Below are 14,734 nucleotides of genomic sequence, written 5' to 3'. Positions count from 1 at the left end.
TTTTGTCAGCTAATTGTAACAGAATATTGTCACTTTCCACCCTGATTCCACAACATAACCTTTCAGACAAGACACATCATATCATTAATTAGGATTACATTCATTGTTTTCAAATTGAGTTGAGCAACATTTATGCTTGAATTTAGAGTTTATTTAGTGTGTTTCAAAATAGAAGCAAAGATATCCAATTTAGTGGCTGATTGTGGATACTCAATTCCTTTCAAAATTTGCTTCAGAATGACTTAATTCAGTTCATATATAATCACTTTTGAGCTTATTCAGTGTTTCAAATGCCAGCAATGTTGACAAACATATAAATAGAGTTGTTGTAATTGGAATTTATACTCAACTGTCATGCTAAATTGTTTAAAACTTGAGGAATGTCAAGCAAAAACTGAGTGACATGTTTGTTTTTGTTTAGAATTGAACTGCTGCATGTGCTTTGTAAGCACCAAAAATCCTAACTTAAATCTAAGGCAGCATTTTTTCATGATATTCCTTGAGGACAAGATCTGATCAGGATTCCAAATAGCTTATAACATTCACTGACCTGGACTTGATATCCATACCAAACTTGATTGGGATTGATTGAGTGGTTTTGAAGGAGTTTACTTAAATATAACAATATTTGAGTGTAAAGAAATAAGCTTCATCACTCAGCTCAATTATTGAGGTTTAGACCACTGTTTGAGTCTGACTGACTTGTGAGATAAAGAATATCTAACTGGAAAACACTAATTTCACACTAAAACACAGATAAATACAAATTTTTTCATTCAAATAATAATAAAAAATATTGAAATTTTTTGTTTTAATTTTTACAATATATCATCTCTAAAATTGGTAACAATTAATTACAGTGTATAAAAGTTTATTATATATTTCACAATTATATATTAATAATCAATAAATAAATAACAAAGAATCAAATAATTATTAATAATATTTCATCCTAAAATAGTCTAATTTAATTCACAATTTAAAACTTACCCAGTAAACCATACTTCTTGACCATTATTTTCACAATTTTCATTTACAGATGCCTTATATAGAGTTCTAAAACAATTTCTCAGATATATAACACAATTTTTAAAATATATAAAACAAAAACTAAATTATTTTGTTAATTTATTACCTTATTTTGCATAATTCATTGTATTTAATTTTATCACTATTATTTGAATTCAATAACTGTTTTAAGGTTGGATTTGAAACTCTTAAATTATGGTTATCAATGTAAAGATCATATAAATGAGTCTTGGATTCAAAAATTTTTTCTGTTGTACCTATAAAACAAACAAAATATTTAGTGTATATAATAATCTTTCATAGTTTGTTTAATATAAATGAGTTTTTTTAAATATATGAATACTCACAAGCAATATAAAACATTTCATCTTGTAAAGTTTCAATATCAGCAATATTAACATAAAAAAGAGGTTGCGATATCGGATTTTCTATACTATGCATAGAATGTGCAACAAGACAGTTGGTACTGTAAACTAAATAATATATTATTTTTAAAAAGTTATAACTTTATTGGTATATAGAATATAAGTTATTATAGATTAAATATATATATTATTTTGAGAAAATAGTGGTGAACAAAAACTAATATCATTAATTTATTCTTTTCCAACTTGAATTACATTACTGTAAACTAGTTTGCATAAAAATTATTAAAGAATTTTTTTAACTTTTAAATGAATATTTTCAAAATTTTATAATATAAATAATAAAATCTATAAATTTCTAATATTAAAAAATATTCTCATAGTTTTGAAAATTATGAATGAGATTTAATCACNCGGGGGTAGGCTGGTCGCTAGTGGAAACAATTGGTTTATGGAGGAAGAGATTTGTAGAAGGGGTGAAAAATTAATAAAATAGGGAAAAAATGGGGAAGGTAACAACATCCGACACGACTTTCTTACGACATCAATCGATCTATGGACGTCTCTCTCTAGGTGGTTCCTCATATTCATGTAAGTTTAAAGAGACCACGCAGAGATTTTGTGTCTGGAAGTTTTCCACCCTCCTACTCGCAGATAACATCTATCTAAACGTGCTCCCGGGCTATTTTCCTATCATTTTTGGGGGCATTTACGATCGAGAATCCCATTTAGAGCTTCTCCCACACCGTTATAACGACGTAGCAATGTAGAGAAAGAATCGTGCGTAACTAAACCAAACGTAACACTAGCAATCTTCATTGTTTTCGCCCGTATCTGATAGGGAATGACCTAGTAATCCGGGTCTCTCTAATCCAGTTGTCTGTAGCTCTAATCAGCTTAGATGCCGACGTAACGTCACACTAACAAGTGATGCCAGATATTACAATGGTTGGTGTAGAAACAAACATCCTATCGATCTTTACAGAGGGGGACCAATGTGCCTTAACGTTAAAACTGATCAAACACGAGAGCCTACTCGACCCCTCGCACGTGGTTTAACTGAATATTCTCCTCCGAGAGTTGCCTTCTACTATTTCTATAAATTCCGAATGACGTATTTAATCTCGAGAGGTGAGGGAAAAGAGATGCTACCTCTAATGATGGCATAATTACGTTTAGGACGTCTAACGCCAACTACAAAATATAATTGAAGAGCTTATATGACTTTTAAACAAAGATCCAAATTATTCTTATTACTTTCAACGAATGAACTAATTCTTATAATTGAAAATGAACGTTCAATGCCAAGTAAACGAATTTAAACTATTTTTACTCACTTTAAAAGAGTTAAACTGTTAAAAAGAAGCATTAAAAAATTCCTAACGCCAAGTGTAAGTGGCAATTTTTACAAAAATTAGAATTATATGACGAATTTTTAACTAATTTTAGCCCTTTATAATGGCTAAAATCTAGAAATAAGACAGAAAAACGACTTAAAAATTTCATAATTTACAAATAAAGCGCCAAGTAGAAAGTGAAAACGATGCACAATTCCACCTCGACAAGGAAACGAGGGATTATTTAAAAATTTTAAACAGTATTTTACTTATTTTTTTTAAATATTTAATAGAGAAATAGAGTTATATATAATTCTCATATATAAAATTATAGTATAAAAAAAACCCGAAACGACTTAAGCAATTTATAAGAAAAGAAGAGAAGATGCAATGCTACATGATGAAATATAACTGTTATTTTTTCAATATGGAGAAGAGCATTAGCTTAGAATCCCATTAAGCGAGATGATATGCTAATTAAAATTTCCATGGTTAAGGAAGGAAGAGAGTAAAGAGTTATACAGTCCCTGATCGAGTATCGACTTTCGTTAATGCTTCCACTTGATATAATTATTAAGAGACGTAAGAGAATATCCGATATTGAATAATCAATAATCGATGCTCTTCACTCTTTACTTGATATATATATATTTTAAATATTTACGAATGTTAAAGTGAATTTCGTAACTGAAATAACAGAGAATATATAACAAAAAAACACGCTGCTACTAACAAGGATGCACCGTAACAATCTAAGAAATAAAAACTTTATCCGATAGTTGGAAACAACGACTTGATAAGCAGAATTTCTTGAAGTTTTTAGCTTTATTTTTAAATAATATTTTACTTTTTTTTTATTAGATTTATAAGCGTAGAATCCGTAATAGTTGAGGTTAACTTTCTCCAATTCAGGATTGATAAACCATTACCGTTGTTACTCCAAATTGTCTATCAAACAATCGAGTACACGATCTTCAACGTGTAATTTCTGTTACGCGACTTAATTATATTACGCGTTTAATCTTATTAACGGTAATTGTTTAATTACATTTATATAATTAATTAAAAATTATTTAAGATTAAAATTATCTCGTGTGATCAATCCGGAACTTTAAACAAATTCAAAATGTTTTTTTTTTATCTCGTTTAAAAATACCATTAAAGTAGTTATTGTAATAAAATTTATAGTAAAAATTTTTTTTATATAAATTAAAAAAAATAATAATGTTTCGGCGATAAAAATAAACTTAAATTTGTAAAAATTTGTATAATTTTTAGGCTTTAAAACACTTATTTTACGTCTCTTTCAATTATTATTTACTCAGTTTTCATGTTGTTTGCTGACTTCTTAGAGAGATTTTATGTAAAATTTGGTATTAAATTTTGATTTCGTTAACAGAAAATATGACCTTTAACCTGTTAGAGTTCTTACTAAGCTTTGGAATAGAGTTGATTTTCACATATTTAGTTCTTTCCCTATATAAAAGTTAGTAAACGTCTACATTTTTCAATTTAAGAGTTAAATTTTCAGAATTTCAAAAATTTTAACTCGTTAAACGAGAGGTTCCATCACTTAAATGTGATTAAACTACATCCTGAATGATGTATATGTATTTTCAGTGAGTTAGGAAGAGTGGGAAGCACCGTAAAACACCAGAAACCTATGTCAAATACGCATTCGAAACTGTGTTTTTTAAATTACCGTTCCGATTAATAAGAAAGAAATTTAAACTTTGACCTTCCAAAAATAGCGATTCATTTTCCCAATAATTAAGATTATGGCAGGTATTAACTGGAAATCCCAAGTTGGGATGTCAAAGCCGAAGTCTCTTGCACGAAGAAAATTTCTAAGTTAGAAAGAGAAGGGATGAGTAAAATTCTCTCTTAAATTGCATCCTAAAGGGGGTGATATATGTACTTAAACGTTGCGGAAAGACATTAAGTAAGATTTGTGCAGTTTTAAATGCTATTTCCATTTATTTATATATCCTTAATTGTTCCCAACGAATGAAAATGTCTCGAAATTATTGATATACTCCGTAACAATAAAAAGTAGATTATTCAACTATCAAACAAGTTTATCAGGCATCAACTTTGTTAATGACTCCCCATAGAACGTACACAGTTATCTATACGCAGTTAGGTTCGTATGATAGATTGTGTCCCTGGAGAAGACATCAACACTCATCGAAGTTTTCTCATTTATTGATTCAAAAAAAGGGGAAGAGAAGAGGAGAGAAGAGAGAGAGAGAGAGAATTTAAACAATATCTCAACATCACTCGAAATATATCAAAAGAATCTCATTAAAATTTCTCTCGTCTCTGCAACACCGTTCTTTGAATATTAAGAAGAAAGTTGTACAAGTTTTGTAGCATTGATGTGTATCCTTTCGTGATATAAAGTAAGAACGCGTGTTGGTCAAAACTTTCAATCATCATCTCGGTTCCTTTAATCATCTTTGTTTTCCTATAGATACGAAACATCATCAAAGTGATATATCTGACGTGGACTATATTCGTTTCTTTATATATAATAGATGTTTGTGGGAAAATTGGAAATATTGCAACCATGTTTTCACGAACGTTCGGTGTCTTTCTACTATAAATTGTCTAAAAACGATATACGTTATACACGCTACGGTTATAGTATAGAAAAAAAATTAGTATAGAGATGCTAAACGGCGTGCTTCTCTCTCTCTCTCTCTCTCTCTCCACGTTTCTATATATAGAAGTGATGCGGATGGATGAAGTCGTGCGTCGTCGCAACGGTTCGAAAGGGATCGACAAAGAAAAGATAAAAAAAAAGTACATTGTCGCATTAAATAAATCTACTCACCTCTGTTAATGGACAAGCAACGGTTCCCGCCTTTTTGAAGCAGTCTGTCGACGACAACGAATCTCTACAACCAACGCTTCGTCCATCCCTCTAACACGCATGCTCCTTGGATGCTGGCAACAGGAAAAATTTTTAAATGGCTTTTTTTAAGCACTCAAACATTTTTCTTTTTATTATTTTTTTGATAAAATTTTGCTTCTACCCGGAGTGTTTAAAGTATTAACTTTTCTTTGAAAATAAATCAAGTGAATTTTAGATATTTTACGAATTTAATCGCTTTTTCTTTCCGGTTTTGGAGCATGTATTGAGAAAAGTCTTGTTCTCTAACTTCTATACAACGTCATAATTACCCTAAATGTAAATTTTTACGTCTGAGGAACACGTGGAAAAAATCTACAAGAGATTAAGATTTTGACATCTTCCTTAAACTTAAGATAAACTTAAGAAAAGATGGAGAAAGATTTACCTCTCTAGACTTTTTCTGACTCGATTTCTGCAAGCTGGAAAGTTGAAGAAAGAACTGTAGAGATTAACTTTTCTCTACATCTTCCTTAATCTTAAGAACAGGAGAGGAAAAAAACTCTTCTTTTATTCTTCTCGTAAGCGTTTCTTTGGTGGAGAAAGACGTGAGACGTATAAGAAACTGAAAGAGATCGGTTGTAATTTTAATTACGCGACTCAAAAAGTATTAATTTGTAAAGAAAACAACAGTTTTAACCCATAAAAAAACATGTGACCATAGAAGATTTATATCTTGTTTTGGTAATAGCAATCTTTCTTTGTCGACGTTTCATCTCGTAAGAGAACCCAACAGTCCAGAAAAAAGATAAGTAAGAGCAAGAAAAAAAAACTAAAAAGAAAAAACTTAGCATTTGGTCGGTTATTAAAACAGTTCTTTTTCTGTTAAAGCAACTTATCGATTCTTCTCGACACAAAATGTTGTCTGAGAAAATTGGGATCAATCATCAGATGTGACAGATTTTCAACCTTTAAAATTATTGTCTTCTGACCGAGAAGGCCATCAATTGCAATCATTATTAGTTTCTTTTGTATACTTTTGTCAATTCTGAGTGCAGCAATGAAAATTTTTATAATAAGAATTTTGTTTTGGCTCCTTTTTTTTCCTCTCTTCCTTATTTCTCTTCGTCTCCATCTCTGTAAAGGGGGGCAAAAGACACAAAAGATTCTCTACTCTGTCAGATATTATTAGTGTTCGTGACGTATTGCAATAATCTTTAGCTGATGGTTCCTTCAAGACAAGTAGAAACGATAATCCTTAGAAATTAAACTTACTTTCCTATCCGTTCTCCTTGTTGAAAGAATGGTCGAGAATCAAAATATTGGCAGATCACAAACAAAATGTCCTGTGGAATATTAAACAGTAGAGACTAGTTAATCCTTAGATTTCCTTTATATCTATCATTGTGTTTCACTTAAAATGTTCCAGAATTATTGATGATTTCTTGATGCCTCGGGTTTTATCTCGTACAATTTCTCTACCAAATAAATGTATCGTACGTTTTTTAAAATGCAGATATTGTTCTTAAACGTATCGTACACCTCCTTAAATTTACCTATAACTGTTTTAATTGGGAATCGTCTTCGGAAACCACTTCCTCCCGTTTGACACCAGCTAAGTTGTATTGTATTTCTGGCAATTTTACCAGTGTCACGCTGAATATATAGTACATAAATATGATATATATCCCGCTAAAGTATTTGTGTACGGTATAAACACATAATTTTTCTTGTTAAGTGTAGAGATAAGCTCTTCTCGACCTCTGCTTCCTGGTACTTTACGCGTAGATGAAACAGTTTCCCTATAAGAAATATCGATCCCAGTGGATTAAAACGTGATTAAGATTAAAATTAATGTAGTATTGTAGATGTACAATGCACATTTAATCCGTTAAATTACCTGTATATAGAGCAAATACGCAATTCTTCCCATAACTTCTTGCATTCACTATTCGACATTATCGAAGAATTCAGTAAGAAAAATAGCAAGATTAGTTTAAAGCTAAATTAAAATTATGTAAGTTAAATAGTACACATTATACGACTGTGATATTATGTATTTAGATACAAATATATAGTGCAAACATATAATTTTTCCATTTCGAACGTAGGCATTCTATTAAGAATCTATGAAGTAGGAGATGCGTCGGAAAAATCGATTCGAATGGATTAAAAGTGGATTAAGATAATGCGGATTATGTAACGTAAGATAGGGGATTAAATCGGATTTATTATTTATAAAAAAAATCGATTTGTAGACTCATCATTTCGGGAGCGATGCGAACTCGAGTCGAAGTAAGAGCAGTTGTTGGAAGTAAGAGGAGGACATAAAGGTAAAAAAGCGAAGTAATCTCAGAATTCCGGAAGGATTAAGGTTAGAGATTATGGCAAAGGAAACTAGTTTGTAGAAGTATATAGAGATTTGCCAAAGGAGGGGAAAGGTAAAGCAAACAAAAGAGAGAAACAATCAAAAAATTGTTTACCTGGAAAATGTTTACTCACTTTGTTTAAAAATATTTTCAATAATCGTTCAAGTAGAAATTTTATAGGTAAAATTCCCTCATATATATATAGAGTTTTTTCTATGATAAAATCTCCAAAATTTGTTTACTTAAATGATTTTTACCCCCCTTTTTTTAAGTAGAAGAAGAGTCAACCGGCTCCTGTATAATTCGATTGATGAAGAGCATCTCTACCATTCAGAATAATTAAAACGAAAATCGTGTACAAAATTTAATCATAAATTATCATAAATTTTACAAAGTATCGATTTAAAAGCAATTATACATCATACAATTAAATTATGCAAATTTTAGTAAAGACATTTAGTTGTTGCTACGTGTCTAAAGTTAATTTGTTGAATTTCAGAGAGTTATATGTTTTTAAACTTTGTTAACAATCTATAAAATGTTTAAAAATTCACTTTAGGTGATTAATTTTACACAAAACTATCCAAAAAATTAGAAAATTAAACTTTTCGAAGTTATTTTTTAGAAGAAAAAGTTGTTTTCTAGAGCAGAAATGTTGTCCACACACCGCTACTTACGAAAGGATTTATATATCATTCTTCTAATATTTAAACATTTTGATTAATTTTAAATAAAATTAGTAAAAAAATTGAAGGATTTTTAACTCTAGAATCTTTATACACTTTACTGTGTACTCAAATAAAACAAATTTTGTCATAAAATTGTTGATAGAGAAGAAAATTTTATTACAGCATCCTCTAGAAACATTCTTAATATTTAGTAAAAGTTTTATGATTAAATATACAAAATGTGAATGAGTTGAAGGTAAGATAAAGCTACTTCATCCCTGTATCATCAAAGACAGTTGCAAGTGGTAGCTGTGTTAAGTTACATGCAGCGTTAGAGGATCTCCTGATGCGCATCCTCCTCCTCCTTCTCCTCCCCATCCCGCAACGAGCCACCACTAGACACAAGTAGACCGTTGGTCAATAGGAACGTCCTACAGACAATCCTTAATCTGACAACGAAAGAGTAGTAATGGAGTCGAAGACGTCACTTAGAAACGGCTTTGATGTATTCGTTCTTAAATCAGTCAGCAGATGGCGCTGCTAACAACAGCCATATTGAATTTAGTTTAGTGCATCTCTGATACATTTTTTGAACTTCTCGGTACGACTTGGATCTAAAAAAAATTAAAAAAAAATAAATAAAAACAAGAAAAATTATTTTAAATTTAACAAAAAAATAAAATAATAAATTATTTTTTAATGTAATTTTGTATATCTAAATTTATTTTTGGCTAGAATGAAAAATTGGAAAGGATTTTTGAGTAAAACTCTCTCTCTCTCTCTCTCTCTCTATGTCTAAGTGTAACTCTGTACAAAAATTATAATTGAATTTTATTTATTTACCGATTGTACCTGTATCAATATTTAAATAGGATTATAATTTATTGATTTATCTTATTAAACGTCAGGTTGCCGTATTTGCTCGTATAATTAGGATTGACTGTGTCTGTAGATACCGCAGCACAACCTCAACACAGTAGAGAATGCTACACGCTCCCATCTTCGGGGGTTGAATTTAGTGACGTCGTCGATGTGACAGTAATTCCCACTTGATAAACGAATTCAATATTCTCACCAGCAACCCCTGTTTCTTCTGTTTCCTTCATTATTTAATATATTTTACAGTGAGCATCTTCAAATATTTGCATAAAGGGGGTTTTGTATATATAAATACTAATATATATATTTTTTAATACGGGAGATTTGCATTAGTTGCAGACTTTTAAACTTCTTAATAAACTTCTCCTACATTTATCTAAGAAGAGTTGACTCCTAGAAGAGACATTGTTTAATCAGAGTAGTTTACTCGCTCCGCCCAGTTCGTCATTACTTTTCATGTTCTGTTTTATTGACATATACAGATGGTGTCGAGTGGATCGAACAAACACATTTTCGAATTTATACTCGAACAAGACAAGAAATTCGTCTCTTCTTTAACTTATTTTTCCTGATAACTTCATCCCTTCTTCAATTATAAACTGCTTTTTGGACATTGAACACACTAAAAATACAATTTTACTGCTTGAAAGGGCGAGGAAATTGTGTTGTTTCGATGAGGTATGAGGTGAGAATCGAAATTTAATGTAGGCTTACAGGAATTTCATAATAGGAAAGTGCATTAACGCGCTTAAAGAAAGGAAAACAAACAAACAAAAAAAAGAAACGTTCTATCGAGAATTGATACAAATGAGGAAATTACTGCTAAATTTCCTTCTGCTGTATTAAGAATTGATATTGTTGAGGAGCGTGTAGAAGTGAGAATGAGGGCGAGGAAGATGCTGTATCTAAAGTAAGGATAAGGAAATTGTACTGTAGAGAATGCAATTGAGAAAATGTGATGTATAATTAATCAATGTAGGCGAGTGGTTGGTAATAAATACGAAGAGAATGCAATATCGGAAATGTGTGAGGAAAGCGCAATACTATGAATTGATACCGGCGAGGAAAGTGCAATATCGAATATTCAAGTGAGGAAATACAATATCGAGAGCTGATACGCGTGAAGATAATTCACTACAGAGGATAGAATTGAGAAAAATCAATACAGAAATTAAGCTGTCGAGGAAATGAATATACAGAATTAATACAGATGAGGAAATATAATTTTTGGAATCGAAACAAGTGAGGAATATATAGATTTAACGTAATTTAGATATTTTACAAATTTAGCATCAAAAATGGAATGAGGAAGCGTGTCATTAGTTATGTATTATTTGAGGAAAAGTTGTTGTAGATGTATTTGTTAAAAAAATGTAATATTGAGAATTGATGCAGATGAAGAAGAGTGATAGAAATCTGTTTATTAAAGAGAAGATAATACGCAGATAGAAAGGTAAGAGGACGAGGATGTATATTAAAGAGAGGACTTTCGGTTGGCACTAGAAGTAAAGTGGGTTGATGCAGTGGAGTGAGAGACAAAATGAATTTTTCAATTAGCCCTTAGCTGGTCAACTTGACGGATGATGTAATTAACATTCCACTCGGGGTTTGCGAAGATCCACCGAGGGAGGGGAGGCAAAAAAACGTCTAGACATCGATCTTTAGTCGGGGGAGTAAACAGCCTTCGGGGCTCGTAAAGACCAGACTTGATATCGAACTCGTTCGATAGCCTACTTTATACCGAGTGATAATAGTTCCCTCTTGTAATTCGATGCCTCCGAGTGTTTACGTCCCTCGACTCTTCTCTTTCAAATCTTCCATCGACCATTAGTGATGCTACCTTGACGCTCCTATCTCGATTTTAAACTTCTATTTAACGTAAGACATTTATTTATTTATTTATTATGAGTTTTAAGTTTCTCTATAACATAGAACGATATGTTATTTCGACTCGGATGGCCGAAATTCTTACCCCGATTTAATGAAGTTATATCGATTCACCTCATTTATACGGAAGTGTGGAAGCTTACACCTCGATTTAACGTCGATTGATATTCACTTACGTGTTTACTAAATTCGTTTTCGGCCATATATCTCGAAATACAGAAGTGAAAACCCGATCTAACGCTCTGTAGTATTTATTTCTAAATTTTCTAAGTCCGTATTTTATCCACACGCATCGAAATAAGTCGATTTAAATTTTGTTTTAACTTATAATAGCAACATTACTCCATTTTCTAGCCATATAACCCCGTTTAACGCCTACTCGTACGTATTGTTATAAGTAAACGGCGAAACCTCGATTTAACGCATAGCAGCGATTTACTTTCCCCTTTAAACATTGGCTATTCCTAGAGGAAAGAGTAGTATCGAAATCAAAACGGGATATAGTTAAACTGGGACTTTTAATGAAAAATAGATGGAGACGTAAATATTATAAAGGGGAGAGCGTGATGTTGATTGATATCTAAATTATAAAATTTGTAACTGAGTAAACTATCCGCCGCGTATTACTGTGCAGTAAATTGTTCGATCACCCAACACTCGAATTAGCATATTTATTAAGAATATTCATAAACAGAATCGATCTTCGGAGTTATTACTCGATCGCAATATACGTCGATAAAACGTCACACACGACACAGAACACTTTAAAGATCCGAAAGGAGACTTAATTCTTAACGGACTTAATTCTTAACGGACGAGGTAGAAATGCCATCACCAAAACGGGTTGCGAGTAATCGAGGGCGAATACTATCGTCGATAACAACAAACACTTCCCGTAGCAGTTTCGGGATAGAAGGGGGAAATCCTCTTTCGAAACACGTGATAGTTGACGTCATTGAAACTGTAGCCTTTATAATGTACGACACTATCCAACACGGCAGATCCTCAACCTCATTACGGACTGTGTGACGTCAACACTTATAGTAATTGGCGCACATCCCGGATTTGATACGGTCGGATTAAAACATCCCCTTTATAAATATCAAACGGAGTAATGACTCGTTTGACCGACATAAATTGTTAATTATCGTCTTAGTAAAGGTGAAGTTTATTGTAGAATCGAGTTGGTCAGTTGGTTTCTCGCAGGGGTAGACATAAAATTTAATCTTTTATAAGGTATCCCAGAAGATAATGGTTGTCGCAATCATTAAAGAAGTAGATGTGACATAAATCTAGCAATCAGGAAAAGGATTTTGTGGTAGACGTCCTACACTCCATACTCTAGACTATGGAATAGGTCCACCGATAATCCATGCGACATATCCCATGGGATAGTAGGAATTCCCTAGAGTAGGCGTCAGGTGGTTGAGGCTATCGTTCCATTCATCTTGTGCCAGTCGAGTGCATGATGGGAAGAGAGATTTCTCATCTCTAAACCTTTGTGCAATATATACAATTGCAATAGAGTACGACGCCATAATAAATGGTCATCTATACATTATCGCGTAGGCATAACGCCGTATAATTATAACTGCTTGTGTTTGAATTTTTTGAAAGGAAAATATAGCTAATAATAATAAAAATAACGCCATTGTATGTACCACTTATTGTCATAATAAACAAGAAGGCAATTGATCAAGGACGTGCCACAGAGGTGCAGTTTTGGAGAGTGATTGTTATTTAATGCTGAAGATGCTGCGTAATTTTATTTGTAGGCAGTATATAGATGTTATGTGATGATTAATAAGTCTTTTCTTTGTTTTGGGTAGCTTATATGGTCGTAAAATTATACATTCTTAATGAAGTTATCTATACGAAATTCTTCTGTGATGAGGAAATTTCTGAGGTGACGTACTTTGATGATACTATACTATACTTAAATCGAGAGTTAATTTAAATTTAAAGATGAATATAACTTATAATATTAAAAGTTTATCATCATCTTTGTGTTTAAAACTTATAAATAAAGCTGTGATGTAGTTGATTTATCGAGTGATGATAACGTATCATCCTTGTAGAAAGGTCATCTTAGAACAGAAATGGAACGAAATCATCATCATTAACCTATATTTTTGATAATTGAAAAATATTTTCTCATTAAATTTTCTGTAAAAATTGCCTTTTTGAAGAAAAATTTTACTTATTCTTAAGAAAATGATGACTTAGTGTGTGAAATTATAAAATTAAGCTTAAGAAAATATTCGTTCATAAAATTAGTGATTCTAATCGTCATTTATATATAACATTAAGAAAAACTAGGACAAGAACTAGCCTCTGATTTATCTTTTTACGAGTCTACTCACGATTTCAACTTTGTCAACAGAACGACATTAGAATAAAATGTCTAGAAGATGCTGGAAGAGGATGGAGCAGATAGTTTTATTACAGTCGTAAACCACAAAAAAACGAGTCAAAATTAGTATGTAGCGCAGTGAAATAATCAAAAAACAATTTTTTTTTATCAATAATTCAATCTTATTTATAAAAATATTTAATAATTACTCAATAACTGAATTATATATATTTTTTAAAATTCATTTGTATAAGAGTACGGAGAAAATTCTTAGATTCATTCATTCGTACGGTTACAAAAAATTGAGAATTTTAGTTTTCAAATTATAATTCTGGCAGAAAATAGAATTTAGATTTTATTCTTGAGAGCATTCATCAAGATTATAATTAGTTGAAATTAGTGCGAAATCAAGATGCTTTAAAAGAAATTGGAGAAGGAACAACAAGAGTAGAAGTAGATCTTATTGATTGATCTGTACTGATGTTTAAGAGAATTTAACACCATTAAAATTGTTTATATGAATATTAATTGATCAGAATTTAGATTTTTTTAAAGATATTTCATTAAATAAAGAAAGAGAATCCAAGAAAAATGGAGGTTAACATTTCTATTTTTAAACAAAATACAACTACGTTTTTAGATTTAAATTACACAAATAGTCGAAGATAGGAATAATTTCTAGTTAATTTGATAATGAAAACAACATCTGGATATTTTATAGATCCGAGAACACAAGTTCTATTAGCCAAAAAAATTGCACACCTCAATCGGTCATCAATGGTTGTGGATGTAAATCCAATTAACAATCTCGGGGATAGTTAAGATGGCTTCCTCTAACGGGGAAGGTAAACAATTGACAATTAGTGTAAGTGATCTAATGACAGCATCCTGTTAATGATAGAGGTTTTGAAATTTTGTTACAATCGATGCTTTCTTCAAGAAAATCGTCCCGAAAAGTAAACATTTTGTAGCATTTTATGTATTAACAATAAA

At 31.3% G+C, this 14,734-nt stretch overlaps 1 protein-coding gene across 1 annotated transcript; it reads right to left on the bottom strand.

Annotated features, from left to right (window-relative positions):
* Positions 1-965: 965 nt before the first annotated feature.
* LOC111625849 (protein LCHN-like) lies at positions 966-1,516 on the bottom strand. The gene is made up of 3 exons (XM_023369090.1): positions 1,377-1,516; positions 1,136-1,286; positions 966-1,056 (listed from the first exon to the last, which is right to left on the bottom strand). The coding sequence occupies exons 1-3, from the start codon at positions 1,468-1,470 to the stop codon at positions 987-989; spliced, it is 315 nt and encodes a 104-aa protein (XP_023224858.1). The 5' UTR covers positions 1,471-1,516; the 3' UTR covers positions 966-986.
* Positions 1,517-14,734: the final 13,218 nt, after the last annotated feature.

This window comes from Centruroides sculpturatus, unplaced genomic scaffold (assembly GCF_000671375.1).
Source record: "Centruroides sculpturatus isolate CEXI.00-Female unplaced genomic scaffold, Cexi_2.0 scaffold267, whole genome shotgun sequence".
NCBI classification, from domain to species: domain Eukaryota; kingdom Metazoa; phylum Arthropoda; class Arachnida; order Scorpiones; family Buthidae; genus Centruroides; species Centruroides sculpturatus.
This window is presented reverse-complemented; position numbering and strand designations above follow the sequence as displayed.

What these genes read in the sequence shown, in the direction of transcription:
- LOC111625849 (XM_023369090.1), bottom strand. Translation starts at nt 1,470, where the DNA reads ATGCATAGTATAGAAAATCCGATATCGCAACCTCTTTTTTATGTTAAT. An exon ending in TGAAATGTTTTATATTGCTT is followed by an intron (nt 1,287 to 1,376) that starts GTGAGTATTCAT and finishes TTTGTTTTATAG; the next exon opens with GTACAACAGAAAAAATTTTT. An exon ending in AATGAATTATGCAAAATAAG is followed by an intron (nt 1,057 to 1,135) that starts GTAATAAATTAA and finishes AAATTGTTTTAG; the next exon opens with AACTCTATATAAGGCATCTG.